Source organism: Fundulus heteroclitus, unplaced genomic scaffold, assembly GCF_011125445.2.
Source record: "Fundulus heteroclitus isolate FHET01 unplaced genomic scaffold, MU-UCD_Fhet_4.1 scaffold_728, whole genome shotgun sequence".
Lineage (NCBI taxonomy): Eukaryota > Metazoa > Chordata > Actinopteri > Cyprinodontiformes > Fundulidae > Fundulus > Fundulus heteroclitus.
The window spans coordinates 12,501-30,891 of NW_023397173.1; the positions used below are offsets into that span (position 1 = coordinate 12,501).

At 36.6% G+C, this 18,391-nt stretch overlaps 1 protein-coding gene across 1 annotated transcript in view; it reads right to left on the bottom strand.

Annotated features, from left to right (window-relative positions):
• LOC118561809 overlaps positions 1-840 on the bottom strand; it is a 2,302-nt gene extending 1,462 nt beyond the window's left edge. The window contains exons 1-2 of the mRNA XM_036134054.1: positions 388-840; positions 1-18 (exon numbers count right to left, since the gene is read on the bottom strand). The exon at positions 1-18 is cut by the window's left edge and continues 1,239 nt beyond it. Coding sequence (XP_035989947.1) covers positions 1-18; positions 388-720 — 351 coding nt within the window. The 5' untranslated portion in view covers positions 721-840. The remainder of the gene's footprint in view (positions 19-387) is intronic.
• Between the last annotated feature and the right edge of the window lie 17,551 nt (positions 841-18,391).

Below are 18,391 nucleotides of genomic sequence, written 5' to 3' on the forward strand. Positions count from 1 at the left end.
GCGTTGGGAGTGCATCACCTACAATAAAACATACAAAAAGAAAGTGCAATGTACTTAGAATATTGCTTGAATATTTGCATAAAACTAAAGTACCGTGTTACTCACTTAGATAGGGTGACCTGATGTTTTTTACAAACTTTGTCCCAGTTGTCCCCATTTTTTTTTTACCAAAACCAAAAAAAAAAAACACACCTATATATTTCCTATGAACCTTAATATTCCAGGGGTCACAAGAATAAATTTATTTACCATGTAAAAGAGTTTTATGTACTTTGAGTTTAATCATTTTGGAAGCTTTTTGCCGCTTGATAGGTTCGAATACACCATAATTTACACTTAGATAAAGCTGTGAAGTGAAGACTTGTACAAGTTTGACTAACATCTTACCTTTGCGGTGACCACAGTATTAGTGCATCCTTCTGGTTGAAATGAGTATAAATCTTGCACCCAACCGTTAGTAAACAGTCCATGAGCTTCCAGAGATTTGTAGTTTCGGAATTCTTCAAGTGTATATGCACTAACACCATTAACAAGATAAAAAATGATGTCCATATTTGTAGTTGGTGGAAATAGCGAGGGATCGGCTGTCCATGCTTTAGCTGCTAGCTCATATGGATCTATATTGCTAATTGAGGTTAGCTTAGCTAAATACCGGTCTCTGGCGTCCTTATTGAGTTTATCTATGTAAGGCTTCTTTTCGTTTTTATTGTGGATGTCCATATTGCTGAAGTTATTTAGCTGACGTCGCGGCTTTACTGTCAATCCTTGAACTCAAATGAACTTCGTTGCGATTAGGCAGGTTACCCCCCAAAATGGCGCCTCCTAGTGTCGAAGTCACGTGTCTGCAAAAGACCCATTGTCCTAGCTGTCTAGCTGCATATGGCCCCAGGACAGCACAATAGTTTTCTTGAAGTATAATTTTGGAGAAGTTGAAACAAGTATTAATTTCAAAAGGTAGGTAAAAAAGGAAAAAAGTTTTTACAAAATCTTAAAATGTTGAATAGTCGTTATTTCCATCTTGCTGTGAAAATTGGTGAAATATAATTTTTAATGCTTAGATATAAAATTGCAAGGCAGTTACTAAAATTGCCTTTTGTTGAAAATGTTTTTTGGCATGCCATATTTTATATTTATAGGTAGCCTAGATGTGCATAATAAAAGAGTGGAACTAAAAGCTTGTGTAAAATTTTTATGGAGCTTTAACTTGCTAAGAGTAATAACGTTAGATGATTATATGTTTAAAATGAGATAACTGTCTCATAAAATGTGATAGTTTACTTGGTCTAAAGAGATGATTCAATTCAATGTTATTTATATAGCGCCAATTCATGAAATATGTCATCTCAAGGCACTTTACAAAGTCAAAATCAATCAGATTATACAGATTGGGTCAGATTATACACATTGGTCAAAAAAATTCCTATATAAGGGAACCAGTTCATTGCATCAGCTAAGCGCTGCGAAGGCCTATTGTAACTGCAGATTTTATTAGGCCCGAGCAGCTAAGCGCTGCGAAGGCCTATTGTAACTGCAGATTTTATTAGGCCCGAGCAGCTAAGCGCTGCGAAGGCCTATTGTAACTGCAGATTTTATTATTATTATTAGGCCCGAGCAGCTAAGCGCTGCGAAGGCCTATTGTAACTGCAGATTTTATTATTATTATTATTATTATTATTATTATTAGGCCCGAGCAGCTAAGCGCTGCGAAGGCCTATTGTAACTGCAGATTTTATTATTAGGCCCGAGCAGCTAAGCGCTGCGAAGGCCTATTGTAACTGCAGATTTTATTATTATTATTAGGCCCGAGCAGCTAAGCGCTGCGAAGGCCTATTGTAACTGCAGATTTTATTAGGCCCGAGCAGCTAAGCGCTGCGAAGGCCTATTGTAACTGCAGATTTTATTATTATTATTATTATTATTATTATTAGGCCCGAGCAGCTAAGCGCTGCGAAGGCCTATTGTAACTGCAGATTTTATTATTATTATTAGGCCTGAGCAGCTAAGCGCTGCGAAGGCCTATTGTAACTGCAGATTTTATTATTATTATTATTATTAGGCCCGAGCAGCTAAGCGCTGCGAAGGCCTATTGTAACTGCAGATTTTATTATTATTATTAGGCCCGAGCAGCTAAGCGCTGCGAAGGCCTATTGTAACTGCAGATTTTATTATTATTAGGCCCGAGCAGCTAAGCGCTGCGAAGGCCTATTGTAACTGCAGATTTTTTTATTATTATTATTATTATTATTATTATTATTTATTCTTGGGACTTTTGAAACGGGTTTTTGGAGGCCTAAACATGCATGAAAACTCACCAAACTTTGCCCAAAATTGTCCCCCGTGAGAAATCGCATGATTTTAGTGTAATTGAAAAGCGGGCGTGGCAAACCCGCTCAACAGCGCCAACTAGAGTGAGTTGGGCCAAACCGTAACACGTAGAAAGCTGAAATTTTTTACCTAGGTAGCTTTTTTAAAGTTATGAAAAAAAGTCTATTGTGGGTATGCTCTAAAACCCACAGGAAGCCTGCCATTTTGGGTCAAAGGGTAAAATATTGACGGTTTTTGCCTCGAACTTTAACGAACTAGTCCTAGGCATTTTAAGTTATCACTTTTCAATTTTTTTCAGCGTGGAGATGAGACCTTGAGGGTTAAAAGTTATCAAAGGTTTTATGAAATATGCATATTTGCCTGAGCTGTCGCATTGCAAAAATCAGGTTTGTGGAAAACCATTAAAAACGCATTAAATCAGTAAGCCCCAAGCCATGCTTTGTCTGAGAATTATGAAACTCGGTAAGCAGATGTAACTTCTCAGTCCCTACAAAAAAGTCTCTTGGACCAATTGTGTAAACCCTAAAGAAAGTCAATTAATTTTCATCAAAGATGTCATTTTGTCATAAAAACGGGTATTATTTTTGACCACAAGATGGCAGCATAATACTTTGAACCTCTGATTTACCCATGTCTATTCTTAATCACTCTTACTTTTATTTATCGACTCTTAGCTTTCTTATCAGCCATTTAATTACCTTTCACTCCTATATGTGCAGGAACCCAAAGAAACACAGCTGATAACCCCATCATCTGAATATGATATAATATTTGTTGAATTACTAATAAGATATCTGGACGGCTTTCTGAATTATTTCTTTTTAAACTGATCAATGATGAACTTGAATCTGAACATATAACAGCTCTTAATGGTCTCACTTCCTCAATCCATTCTACAGCAACTAATAATGCAATCATTTCTGCCGTATAAACAGATATTCCTTCATTTAATTTCTTCCCTATATGCAGTTTAAACTCTGGAATTATTACACCTACTCCAGTTTGTCGTAATTGCTTTTTTGATGCATCCGTATACATTTTTACATTATTATAAAACTGTTCTATATATTCCTCCACTATTATAGAATTACACATATACATTTTATCTTTATTTTTCTTTTCCAATATTGTTAAATCTACTATTGTTTCAGGTAAAATCCATGGTGGTGTTATTGATAATGGTACTGTTGGACTAATATTTAAATGATTTAATCCTAATTCTGTAGCTTTCTGAATAATTGTCCAACCTTATTATGAACCCTTTCTTTTTCACTGCAGGAATGTAACATTCATAGCCAACTAAACATCTCAATATATTAAGTATCCTTTTACATTTTTCAATAACCTTATCTATGTGCACTTTCCAGGATAGTTTTTTTTTACCAAACCATACTCCTAAGAATTTAAATTGCTTTACTCTCTCTAGATCTTTGTTCTGCCCTGAATATGTTTAATATGTTTAAAAGACATTTAAAAACTACTTTGAAATGTTAATATACCGTTCTCTGTTTTAAATGAATTTGCGGTGCTTTTATGTTGAAAATCAGTAAGCCCCAAGCCATGCTTTGTCTGAGAATTATGAAACTTGGTAAGCAGATGTAACTTCTCAGTCCCTACAAAAAAGTCTCTTGGACCAATTGTGTAAACCCTAAAGAAAGTCAATTAATTTTCATCAAAGATGTCATTTTGTCATAAAAACGGGTATTATTTTTGACCACAAGATGGCAGCATAATACTTTGAACCTCTGATTTACCCATGTCTATTCTTAATCACTCTTACTTTTATTTATCGACTCTTTAGCTTTCTTATCAGCCATTTAATTACCTTTCATTCCTATATGTGCAGGAACCCAAAGAAACACAGCTGATAACCCCATCATCTGAATATGATATAATATTTGTTGAATTACTAATAAGATATCTGGACGGCTTTCTGAATTATTTCTTTTTAAACTGATCAATGATGAACTTGAATCTGAACATATGACAGCTCTTAATGGTCTCACTTCCTCAATCCATTCTACAGCACCTAATAATGCAATCATTTCTGCCGTATAAACAGATATTCCTTCATTTAATTTCTTCCCTATATGCAGTTTAAACTCTGGAATTATTACACCTACTCCAGTTTGTCCTAATTGATTTTTTTGATTCATCCGTATACATTTTTACATAATTATAAAACTGTTCTATATATTCCTCCACTATTAAAGAATTACATATATACATTTTATCTCTATTTTTCTTTTCCAATATTGTTAAATCTACTATTGATTCAGGTAAGATCCATGGTGGTGTTATTGATAATGGTACTGTTGGACTAATATTTCAATGATTTAATCCTAATTCTCTTGCTTTCTGAATAATTGTCCAACCAAATGACTTATTATGAACCTTCTTTTTCACTGCAGGAATGTAAAAGTCAATTAATTTTCATCAAAGATGTCATTTTGTCATAAAAACGGGTATTATTTTTGACCACAAGATGGCAGCATAATACTTTGAACCTCTGATTTACCCATGTCTATTCTTAATCACTCTTACTTTTATTTATCGACTCTTTAGCTTTCTTATCAGCCATTTAATTACCTTTCACTCCTATATGTGCAGGAACCCAAAGAAACACAGCTGATAACCCCATCATCTGAATATGATATAATATTTGTTGAATTACTAATAAGATATCTGGACGGCTTTCTGAATGATTTCTTTTTAAACTGATCAATGATGAACTTGAATCTGAACATATGACAGCTCTTAATGGTCTCACCTCCTCAATCCATTCTACAGCACCTAATAATGCAATCATTTAGTAAATTAGCCCAATAGTTTAGAGATAACTGAATTCTTCTCAATGTTGGGAAGTCTGAACAACAACTCTTAATGCATCACGTGACTTTTGGCACAAATTTACCGCAGCGTGGGTGGGATTGTTTCTTAGTCGAGCAGAGGCTGTTTTGTGTGTGCAGAGACCATTTTGTACTGGAGGAAAACTTATAAATGATATTTTGAGTGCAAGGTTGGCGGACAGTTTGCAAAACAATTTCTTTTGTGTGAAACACATCTTTTTGTGTGCAAAACAAGTTTTATTTGTGTGCAACACCTTTTCTGTTTACAACCTTTTGGCAGGAAACTATCTCCATAACTCTTGCTGCAGCATTTTGGATCAGCTGAAGACTTTGAACTGCATTTCAACCAGTAAAGTAATGTTTAAACCAGGGGTGTCAAACGTACGGCCCGCCAAACGATTTGGTCCGGCCCGGTGGCCAAATGCAATATCATTATTCAACGGCTGTATCTCCTTGCTGCATCAACCGATCTGCACCTGATTTCACTGCCGAATGGGTTCGTGTGAATTGCCCGGTGGACGTGCGCGTAAAATGCGTGACATTTTCTGCGGTGGCTGGCGGCAGGCGGTGCGCGTACCCCAGCGGTGCTTGGCTGCGAGGGCCGCTCATCGCCGCTTGCGGCTTTAATTAGGCCCGAGCAGCTAAGCGCTGCGAAGGCCTATTGTAACTGCAGATTTTATTATTATTATTATTATTATTATTATTATTTATTCTTGGGACTTTTGAAACGGCTTTTTGGAGGCCTAAACATGCATGAAAACTCACCAAACTTTGCCCAAAATTGTCCCCCGTGAGAAATCGCATGATTTTAGTGTAATTGAAAGCGGGCGTGGCAAACCCGCTCAACAGCGCCAACTAGAGTGAGTTGGGCCAAACCGTAACACGTAGAAAGCTGAAATTTTTTACCTAGGTAGCTTTCTTAAAGTTATGAAAAAAAGTCTATTGTGGGTATGCTCTAAAACCCACAGGAAGCCTGCCATTTTGGGTCAAAGGGTAAAATATTGACGGTTTTTGCCTCAAACTTTAACGAACTAGTCCTAGGCATTTTAAGCTATCACTTTCAAAATTTTTCAGCGTGGAGATGAGACCTTGAGGGTTAAAAGTTATCAAAGGTTTTATGAAATATGCATATTTGCCTGAGCTGTCGCATTGCAAAAATCAGGTTTGTGGAAAACCATTAAAAACGCATTAAATCAGTAAGCCCCAAGCCATGCTTTGTCTGAGAATTATGAAACTCGGTAAGCAGATGTAACTTCTCAGTCCCTACAAAAAAGTCTCTTGGACCAATTGTGTAAACCCTAAAGAAAGTCAATTAATTTTCATCAAAGATGTCATTTTGTCATAAAAACGGGTATTATTTTTGACCACAAGATGGCAGCATAATACTTTGAACCTCTGATTGACCCATGTCTATTCTTAATCACTCTTACTTGTATTTATTTAATTACCTTTCACTCCTATATATGCAGGAACCCAAAGAAACACAGCTGATAACCCCATCATCTGAATATGATATAATATTTGTTGAATTACTAATAAGATATCTGGACGGCTTTCTGAATGATTTCTTTTTAAACTGATCAATGATGAACTTGAATCTGAACATATGACAGCTCTTAATGGTCTCACTTCCTCAATCCATTCTACAGCACCTAATAATGCAATCATTTCTGCCGTGTAAACAGATATTCCTTCATTTAATTTCTTCCCTATATGCAGTTTAAACTCTGGAATTATTACACCTACTCCAGTTTGTCCTAATTGATTTTTTTGATTCATCCGTATACATTTTTACATAATTATAAAACTGTTCTATATATTCCTCCACTATTAAAGAATTACATATATACATTTTATCTCTATTTTTCTTTTCCAATATTGTTAAATCTACTATTGATTCAGGTAAGATCCATGGTGGTGTTATTGATAATGGTACTGTTGGACTAATATTTCAATGATTTAATCCTAATTCTCTTGCTTTCTGAATAATTGTCCAACCAAATGACTTATTATGAACCTTCTTTTTCACTGCAGGAATGTAAAAGTCAATTAATTTTCATCAAAGATGTCATTTTGTCATAAAAACGGGTATTATTTTTGACCACAAGATGGCAGCATAATACTTTGAACCTCTGATTTACCCATGTCTATTCTTAATCACTCTTACTTTTATTTATCGACTCTTTAGCTTTCTTATCAGCCATTTAATTACCTTTCACTCCTATATGTGCAGGAACCCAAAGAAACACAGCTGATAACCCCATCATCTGAATATGATATAATATTTGTTGAATTACTAATAAGATATCTGGACGGCTTTCTGAATGATTTCTTTTTAAACTGATCAATGATGAACTTGAATCTGAACATATGACAGCTCTTAATGGTCTCACCTCCTCAATCCATTCTACAGCACCTAATAATGCAATCATTTCTGCCGTATAAACAGATATTCCTTCATTTAATTTCTTCCCTATATGCAGTTTAAACTCTGGAATTATTACACCTACTCCAGTTTGTCCTAATTGATTTTTTTGATTCATCCGTATACATTTTTACATAATTATAAAACTGTTCTATATATTCCTCCACTATTAAAGAATTACATATATACATTTTATCTCTATTTTTCTTTTCCAATATTGTTAAATCTACTATTGTTTCAGGTAAGATCCATGGTGGTGTTATTGATAATGGTACTGTTGGACTAATATTTCAATGATTTAATCCTAATTCTCTTGCTTTCTGAATAATTGTCCAACCAAATGACTTATTGTGAACCTTCTTTTTCACTGCAGGAATGTAAAAGTCAATTAATTTTCATCAAAGATGTCATTTTGTCATAAAAACGGGTATTATTTTTGACCACAAGATGGCAGCATAATACTTTGAACCTCTGATTTACCCATGTCTATTCTTAATCACTCTTACTTTTATTTATCGACTCTTTAGCTTTCTTATCAGCCATTTAATTACCTTTCACTCCTATATGTGCAGGAACCCAAAGAAACACAGCTGATAACCCCATCATCTGAATATGATATAATATTTGTTGAATTACTAATAAGATATCTGGACGGCTTTCTGAATGATTTCTTTTTAAACTGATCAATGATGAACTTGAATCTGAACATATGACAGCTCTTAATGGTCTCACTTCCTCAATCCATTCTACAGCACCTAATAATGCAATCATTTAGTAAATTAGCCCAATAGTTTAGAGATAACTGAATTCTTCTCAATGTCAGGAAGTCTGAACAACAACTCTTAATGCATCACGTGACTTTTGGCACAAATTTACCGCAGCGTGGGTGGGATTGTTTCTTAGTCGAGCAGAGGCTGTTTTGTGTGTGCAGAGACCATTTTGTACTGGAGGAAAACTTATAAATGATATTTTGAGTGCAAGGTTGGCGGACAGTTTGCAAAACAATTTCTTTTGTGTGAAACACATCTTTTTGTGTGCAAAACAAGTTTTATTTGTGTGCAACACCTTTTCTGTTTACAACCTTTTGGCAGGAAACTATCTCCATAACTCTTGCTGCAGCATTTTGGATCAGCTGAAGACTTTGAACTGCATTTCAACCAGTAAAGTAATGTTTAAACCAGGGGTGTCAAACGTACGGCCCGCCAAACGATTTGGTCCGGCCCGGTGGCCAAATGCAATATCATTATTCAACGGCTGTATCTCCTTGCTGCATCAACCGATCTGCACCTGATTTCACTGCCGAACGGGTTCGTGTGAATCGCCCGGTGGACGGGCGGGGAAAATGCGTGACAGCTTCTGCGGTGGCTGGCGGCAGGCGGTGCGCGTACCCCAGCAGTGCTTGGCTGCGAGGGCCGCTCATCGCCGCTTGCGGCTTTAATTATTATTATTATTTATTCTTGGGACTTTTGAAACGGCTTTTTGGAGGCCTAAACATGCATGAAAACTCACCAAACCTTGCCCAAAATTGTCCCCCGTGAGAAATCGCATGATTTAAGTGTAATTGAAAGCGGGCGTGGCAAACCCGCTCAACAGCGCCAACTAGAGTGAGTTGGGCCAAACCGTAACACGTAGAAAGCTGAAATTTTTTACCTAGGTAGCTTTTTTAAAGTTATGAAAAAAAGTCTATTGTGGGTATGCTCTAAAACCCACAGGAAGCCTGCCATTTTGGGTCAAAGGGTAAAATATTGACGGTTTTTGCCTCGAACTTTAACGAACTAGTCTTAGGCATTTTAAGCTATCACTTTCAAATTTTTTCAGCGTGGAGATGAGACCTTGAGGGTTAAAAGTTATCAAAGGTTTTATGAAATATGCATATTTGCCTGAGCTGTCACATTGCAAAAATCAGGTTTGTGGAAAACCATTAAAAACGCATTAAATCAGTAAGCCCCAAGCCATGCTTTGTCTGAGAATTATGAAACTTGGTAAGCAGATGTAACTTCTCAGTCCCTACAAAAAAGTCTCTTGGACCAATTGTGTAAACCCTAAAGAAAGTCAATTAATTTTCATCAAAGATGTCATTTTGTCATAAAAACGGGTAATATTTTTGACCACAAGATGGCAGCATAATACTTTGAACCTCTGATTTACCCATGTCTATTCTTAATCACTCTTACTTTTATTTATCGACTCTTTAGCTTTCTTATCAGCCATTTAATTACCTTTCACTCCTATATGTGCAGGAACCCAAAGAAACACAGCTGATAACCCCATCATCTGAATATGATATAATATTTGTTGAATTACTAATAAGATATCTGGACGGCTTTCTGAATGATTTCTTTTTAAACTGATCAATGATGACCTTGAATCTGAATATATGACAGCTCTTAATGGTCTCACTTCCTCAATCCATTCTACAGCAACTAATAATGCAATCATTTCTGCCGTATAAACAGATATTCCTTCATTTAATTTCTTCCCTATGTGCAGTTTAAACTCTGGAATTATTACACCTACTCCAGTTTTTCCTAATTGATTTTTTTGATTCATCCGTATACATTTTTACATAATTATAAAACTGTTCTATATATTTCTCCACTATTAAATAATTACATATATACATTTTATCTCTATTTTTCTTTTCCAATATTGTTAAATCTACTATTGTTTCAGGTAAAATCCATGGTGGTGTTATTGATAATGGTACTGTTGGACTAATATTTCAATGATTTAATCCTAATTCTGTTGCTTTCTGAATAATTGTCCAACCAAATGACTTATTATGAACCTTCTTTTTCACTACAAGAATGTAAAGTTACCTTTGTAGGATGGACTAGATCGTGTCCTTGCAAATTAACCCAGTAATTTAATGACAGTTGTATTCTTCTCAATCCTAACGGCATTTCACCCACTTCCACCTGTAAAGCTGATGTTGAAGTTGTCCTTATTGCTCCTGTTATTAAGCGCAATGTTTGATATTGTATGATATCCAATTTTTTAAGTACTGTCTCCGATGCTGATCCATACACTATACTTCCATAATCAATTGTAGATCTAATTAGATTTATATAAACTAATCTTATAGCTTTCCTATCTGATCATTCATACCCAATTAAACATCTCAATATATTAAGTATCTTTTTACATTTTTCAAAAACCTTATCTATGTGCACTTCCCAGGATAGTTTTTCATCAAACCATACTCCTAAGAATTTTAATTGCTTTACTCTCTCTAGATCTTTGTTCTGCCCCGAATATGTTTAATATGTTTAAAAGACATTTAAAAACTACTTTGAAATGTTAATATACCGTTCTCTGTTTTAAATGAATTTGCGGTGCTTTTATGTTGAAAATCTTCCGAACCGGAAGTAGGAAGTAAAGACGCAAACAAGAGGAAGAGAGCGTGTGTGCATCTTCTCAGGGCAGCAACAATGCAGTTAATCTCTCCGAAAGCAATGGTTGTAAGTGTTGCTCATTGTTTACAGATTCGATAAGATATGTTAATATCTTTTATGGTTATTTTGTGTATAAAAGCAACGGTAAAATGTCGTGGTCTGTGTGTTTACTTGCTAATTTGCCGCTTTTCTAGCCGGCTGTGAAAATACCTGTTGAGTTAATATTAAGCAGCTGATACTTTGATACGTTAATACTGATATTTACATGGCTGTTTATTAAGCCATTTTTTTGTATCTTTCTTTTCTAGTTTTACACCGGATTCAAAGCAGTCAGAAATGCTGACTAAATGTGTAAGAAGATAATAAAGGAGCAAGCCGCTCACTTCCTGGCTCTTGAATAAGGAGTTTGGCTGGCTGTTTATCTGTGTTCACGCAAGAGCAAAACACATAGAGAGAACAGTACAATCTTGATTATATAACTTCAGTTGTACTTCTTGATTTCTTTTCTGAGTAAAAAGCAATACTTTTGTTTTATCTACCGAAAATTTAAAACTCCATTTGTAAGACCATTGTTCAATCTTATGAATTGCTTTTTGGACTTTCCCTACAGTAAATTCAACATTCCTTCTACGTTTCCAAATAGCTCCGTCATCGGCAAACAATGAACAACCCAATTCATTTTCTATTTCTTTAAGTGCATCATTTATCAGAACTGAAAATAATAAAGGACTGATAATACTGCCTTGTGTGGTTCTTTTTAATTTCTCCCTGAAAGACTCTTACCAACTCTTACCTGTATTATCCATTCTGGCCTCTGGAAATAAAGTTAAAAATCTTGGTGTTGTCTTCGACCAAGACATATAATTTAAATCCCATATTAAACAGGTTTCCAGAGTTTCCTTTTTTCACCTCAGGAATATGGCCAAAATTAGAAACATTCTGTCCAGGGGTGATGCTGAAAAACTATTCCATGCATTTGTTACTTCAAGGCTGGACTATTGTAATTCTTTACTATCAGGAAGTCCACAAAATGCAGTTTGAAGTCTTCAGCTGATCCAAAATGCTGCAGCAAGAGTTCTGATGAAAATCAACAAGAGGGATCATATTTCTCCAATTTTAGCTTCCCTTCATTGGCTTCCTGTTAAATCAAGAATATAATTTAAGCTTATAGTTAGAGTGGCTCATGTTACCCTGAGCTACATCTGTAGTTATGCTGCTATAGGCCTAGGCTGCTGGAGGACATCAGGGCCTATTTCTCTCACTCTACTGATTTCTACTGTTCTCCAGTCTACTGTTCTCCAGTTTTGCATTGCATTACATTGAAATGACTGTTGTCATTTCAGCTTGTAACTTTTTGTTCTCTCTCTTTTTTCTTCATAGTAGGTACACCTAGTCTGACGTTCTGTTAACTGTGACATCATCCAGGGAAGACAGATCACCACTATTACCATCTAATGTATAACAGATCACTAGATCAATGTGTGCTTCTGTGCTTTTTTGTCTGTCTTGTTGTGTCTCTGCTCTGTCTTCTGTAACCCCCAGTCGGTCGAGGCAGATGACTGTTCATACTGAGCCCGGTTCTGCTGGAGGTTTTTCCTTCCCGCTAATGGGTGGTTTTTCTTTCCACTGACGCTTCATGCTTGCTCAGTATGAGGGATTGCTGCAAAGCCATGGACAATGCAGACGACTCTCCCTGTAGCACTGCGCTTCTCCAGGAGTGAATGCTGCTTGTCGGGACTTTGATGCAATCAACTGGTTTCCTTATATAGGAAATTTTTGACCAATCTGTATAATATGATTGATTTTGACTTTGTAAAGTGCCTCGAGATGACATGTTTATGAATTGGCGTTATATAAATAAAATTGAATTGAATTGTTAAAAAGTTCTCTACCCAATGATAAATTCTTCCACAAATTCACATTTTCCTCAATTTGATCAATAATCCCTCTTTCCACATCATATCACAAGCCTTTTCTATATCTAAGAACACTGCCAAAACACTTTCTTTATTAACTTTTGCTGTTAGTACCTCATGTTGTAAACACACAATTGGATCCATAGTATTCCTTCCTCTTCTGAAACCGCTTTGATAATTTGATAAGTACCCTTGTGATTCAACAAAATAACTTAATCTTTCAATTACCATTTTCTCCATAATTTTACTTAAACATGATGGTAAAGCAATAGGTCTATAATTTTCTGGTTTTGAGCTATCTTTACCCGTTTTTGGAATTGGAACCACAATAGCCTCTTTCCAACTTCTAGGTCATTTCCCATTTTCTATTATAAATATCTAATAATAATTAATTTTGAGTATTCACTTAGCTAATTTATCATTATATACCATATTTGATGACTCCCTGGGGTTGACATCTTAACTTTCCTCATGGCTCGTCTTAACTCCGCTATAGAAAAATCGATTTTAATAATACTATTTCCTTCTTCTCTGTTTATCATATGTCCTTTTTCCAATAAAGTTATAGCTCTATCCTTTTTCTACTCTTCACTAATATTATTGGAACTATGTATTTGTACAAATGTTTGTGACAACATTGTTGCTTTTTCTTCATTAATAACTGCCGTTGTTCTATCACTAACTAAAACTGGATAACTATAATCCCTTTTAATACCATTCATTCGTTTAATCATTTTCCATACTTTCCCTATATCTGTTTCTCTTCCTAATGAATTACAATAATTTCTCCAATATTCTCTTTTTGTATTTCTTATAACTCTTTTTACTATAGCTTGCATCTTCTTGTATTCAATTAAATTGTGAAAATTCTGATTTCTTTTTAGAATTTTAAAAGCTTTATTTCGGGATTTAATAGCCTGGTCACATTCTATTGTCCACCATGGAATTATCTTCTTTTTATGTATCCCTCCTTTCTTTGGAACTGACTGTTGAACAGCTTCTATGATTGAACTACAAAAGATTTTGTTTAATGAATCAATACCAAGATTCATGTCAATTTCCTTAATTTTATCTTCACTTATTTCCTTATATTTCTCCCAATCTGCTCTACTAAATTACCAGTTACATAACCTTTCACACCCTCCATATGTTGCCCTATGTTCCCCACCACAATTACAGCATTTATCCTGAACATTTTCACCACATTCTTGTATTTTGTGGTCCCCTCCACATTTTAAACAGCTCTGTTTGCCCCTGCACACTGCAGCAAATGTGACCATACCTCTGACACTTGAAACACCGAAGTGGAGGTGGAACATAAGGCCTAACTGAATAACACAAGAAACCCACTTTGACTCTATCTGGAACTTCTGGAGTAGAAAATTCCAGAAGCACAGATAAGCTGTCAACTCGCTCATTATTAACTGTTTTCTGCAATCTCTTTATATCCTTGACTTTAACATGATTTTATGTTTTAATTTCTCTAGATCTTCATTAACTGGAATTCCATAAATAACTCCTCGGGATCCTTTCTTTTCTCCCAACACTCTTTTACTTTCCACTCTTTTATTTCCAATACTCTCAACACTCATTGCTTTCCTTTTTTGTTCTTCCAATTTACAAACATTTAACAAGCTTCCATCTCTCAGCGTTTTAGCCATTTCAACTTCCCCTATTTTCTTTTTTGTTTCCTTAGAAACTATTTTTGGGCTCAGAGCAATATTTTCATCTTCCTTTTTGAATTTTAATGTTATCTTCACCTCCTCTTTCATGATCTTTTCAAAGTCTTCAGCTGATCCAAATGCTGCAGCAAGAGTTCTGATGAAAATCAACAAGAGGGATCATATTTCTCCAATTTTAGCTTCCCATAATTGGCTTCCTGTTAAATCAAGAATAGAATTTAAAATTTTTCTTCTAACGTATAAAGCCCTTAATAATCAAGCTCCATCATATATCAGAGCTCTGATTACCCCGTATGTTCATAACAGAGCACTTCGCTCTCAGACTGCAGGTCTGCTGGTGGTTCCTAGAGTCTCTAAAAGTAGAATGGGAGGATCCTTTAGCTATCAGGCTCCTCTCCTGTGGAACCAACTCCCAGTTTTGGTCCGTGAAGCAGACACCCTGTCTACTTTTAAGACTAATCTTAAAACCTTCCTTTTTGACAAAGCTTATAACTAGAGTGGCTCATGTTACTCTGAGCTACCTTTATAGTTTTACTGCTATAGGCTTAGGCTACTGGAGGACTTTAGGATCTAATTTTCTCACTCTATAGAGTTCTACTGTTCTTCAATTATGCATTACGTGTTGTCATTTCTGCTTTACCTTTCTGTTCTCTCTCTCGGTGGGCGGGCGAAGAAAATGCGTGACAGCTTCTGCGGTGGCTGGCGGCAGGCGGTGCGCGTACCCCAGCGGTGCTTGGCTGCGAGGGCCGCTCATCGCCGCTTGCGGCTTTAATTAGGCCCGAGCAGCTAAGCGCTGCGAAGGCCTATTGTAACTGCAGATTTTATTAGGCCCGAGCAGCGAAGCGCTGCGAAGGCCTATTGTTTCTGTGTTGTTTCTTATTATTTTTATTCTGCCCCCCTAAAGAGGGGCCTTTTTGGGGGCTTTATCATACTCAAAAACTCACCAAACTTTGCAGGTGCATGGTGACTGTTTAAAAATTTTGTATTTTAAGGTCGTCACAAAAATCAAAAGAAAAATGCCTCAACGGCGCCACCTAGCAATTTTCAAAGGACCCTTTGCTATTCACTTACTTCATCGTAGAGACATGTGATTTGGTACAGTGGTAGAGCTCACCAAGACGCTCAGAATTTACAATTAATGTCATAGTGCAAATATCACAGGAAGTCGGCCATTTTAGATTGAATGTCTGATTTTGACCCCATTTTTGACGTGTACAGCAGTGGTATTTGATCAAACTCCTCCTAGAGATTTTGAGCGAGCGGCTTGAAACTCGGTCAGTCTGATCATAAGGCATGGCCAATTAAAAGTTATCAAAACGGTGAGTTTTTGAGCTTGTTGAAGGGGCATTAGCAGGGGTCAAAGTTCACCTACTCGCCACAAAAAATAAAACTATTATATCTCCTATTCAGAAACACACAGAGGCACCAAACGTTCTGTGATTGATCATCATCGGGTCTTCTTTAATATCCAATGGTCAAATGATGACATCACTTAGGCCACGCCCCCTGACAACAGGAAGTGTCATGTTTTGCTGTAAACTGTCGCTATGTTACCCCTCTGAGCTAATCAACATGAAACTGTGTCCAGAGACAGAAGACATGTTGATGTGTTGTGGATTCCAGCCCCAAGTGGATTCGATGGAGCAGGAGAGCGTGGCGGCGTGGTGAAGTCACCTCAAACGCCGCTGCCATACGTTTGGCTCTGAATTCCACATTTTTGGGCCTAGCTGCTTAAAACTCACTTGGATGCATCCTTATCCACCCCCCAACAGGAATCCATAACAAACTTTGGTGGGCGTGAACTAATGCCTCAACGGCGCCACCTAGCAATTTTCAAAGGACCCTTTGCTATTCACTTACTTCATCGTAGAGACATGAGATTTGGTACAGTGGTAGAGCTCACCAAGACGCTCAGAATTTACAATTAATGTCATAGTGTAAATATCACAGGAAGTCGGCCATTTTAGATTGAAGGTCTGATTTTGACCCCATTTCTGACGTTTACAGCATTGGTATTTGATCGAACTCCTCCTAGAGATTTTGAGCGAGCGGCTTGAAACTCGGGCAGTCTGATCATAAGGCATGGCCAATTAAAAGTTATCAAAATGGTGAGTTTTTGAGCATGCTGAAGGGGCGTGAGCAGGGGTCAAAGTTCACCTACTCGCCATGAAAAACAAAACTGTTATATTTCATGGCATGGCCAATTAAAAGTTATCAAAATGGTGAGTTTTTGAGCATGCTGAAGGGGCGTGAGCAGGGGTCAAAGTTCACCTACTCGCCATGAAAAACAAAACTGTTATATTTCATACACAAAAACTCACAAAGCCACCAAACTTTCAGTAGTTGATCACCACTAGGTCTCCTACAATATCCAAAGGGCAAATGATGACATTTCTTAGGCCACGCCCCCTGACAACAGGAAGTGTCATGTTTTATTGTTAACAGTCGCTATGTTACCCCTCTGAGCTAATCAACATGAAACTGTGTCCACAGACAGAAGACATGTTGCTGTGTTGTAGATTGCAGGCCCAACTGGATTCCATGTAGCAGTGCGGCGTGGCGGTGTGGCGAAGTCACCTGAAACACCGCTGCCATATGTCCAGACTTCCATAGGATATTGACAAATTTAATAAAAAGTAACTTAAAATTACCTTAAAAGGACAACATTTTTAAAAGTCAAAAGGCTTATTTAATGCTTTGAGAACATCTCTTCTATTCGGCTACAAAATCAACCAAAACAGGATGATCTTTTAAGCTATAAGACCATTTTTAAGATGTCAATACATAGATTTTAAGATGGTGGGTCGCCACTGCCTCCGGTGGCCAAATGCATCGCTGCATCAACTGATCTACACCAGTTTAATCTCATCATGGCAAAATTATTTTTTCTCTTCATGTGTGGCCCTAATACTCCATCGTAAGAACACCGCTGTCGTTACCGCGGGTCCTGGGGGGAATTTTTTTAATAATGCTCACGCATAGATGTGTAATACTTCTCATTGCAATTCAGACAGGCGCAGACTGCACCGTGCAGTTCATTTTAAAGAGGCAGTTTTGGCGCATATTCCGATAGAAATGGCCTGGGGGGAGCCTAAGTGTGTTGTCGTGGGCGTGTTTACCCGCTGCAGGTAACCGCTGTGAAACAATCAGAAAGATTTCCTTGATTAATAACATCTTTATGGAGCGCTGGACTTATTGTTACTATGTGCTGCTTTACCAGTTCTCTCTCTCTCGCTCGCTCGCTCGCTCGTCATCGGACAAAAATCAAACTGCTTCGTGTTTGTATTTGAAATTTTGCGTCAGACTCAGATTTAGAAGTGTTGTTACGACGTTTGAGCTGTAACTGCAACTGTTATATATATCTTGTAACTTTACTGAATTTTCAGCTTAAGAAGATTGGGTTTGACAGACAACACCAAGACAGGACAGCACAATAGTTTTCTTGAAGTATAATTTTGGAGAAGTAGAAACAAGTATTAATTTCAAAAGGTAGGTAAAAGAGGAAAAAGGTTTTTACAAAATCTTAAAATGTTGGATAGTTGTTATTTCCATCTTGCTGTGAAAATTGGTGAAATATTATCATTTTTAATGCTCAGATATAAAATTGCAAGGTAATTACTAAAATTGCCGTTTCTTGAAAATATTTTTTGGCATGCCATACTTTATATTTATAGGTAGCCTAGATGTGCATAATAAAAGAGTGGAACTAAAAGCTGGTCTAAAATTTTTATGGAGCTTTAACTTGCTAAGAGTAATAACGTTAGATGATTATATCTTTAAAATGAGATAACGGTCTCAT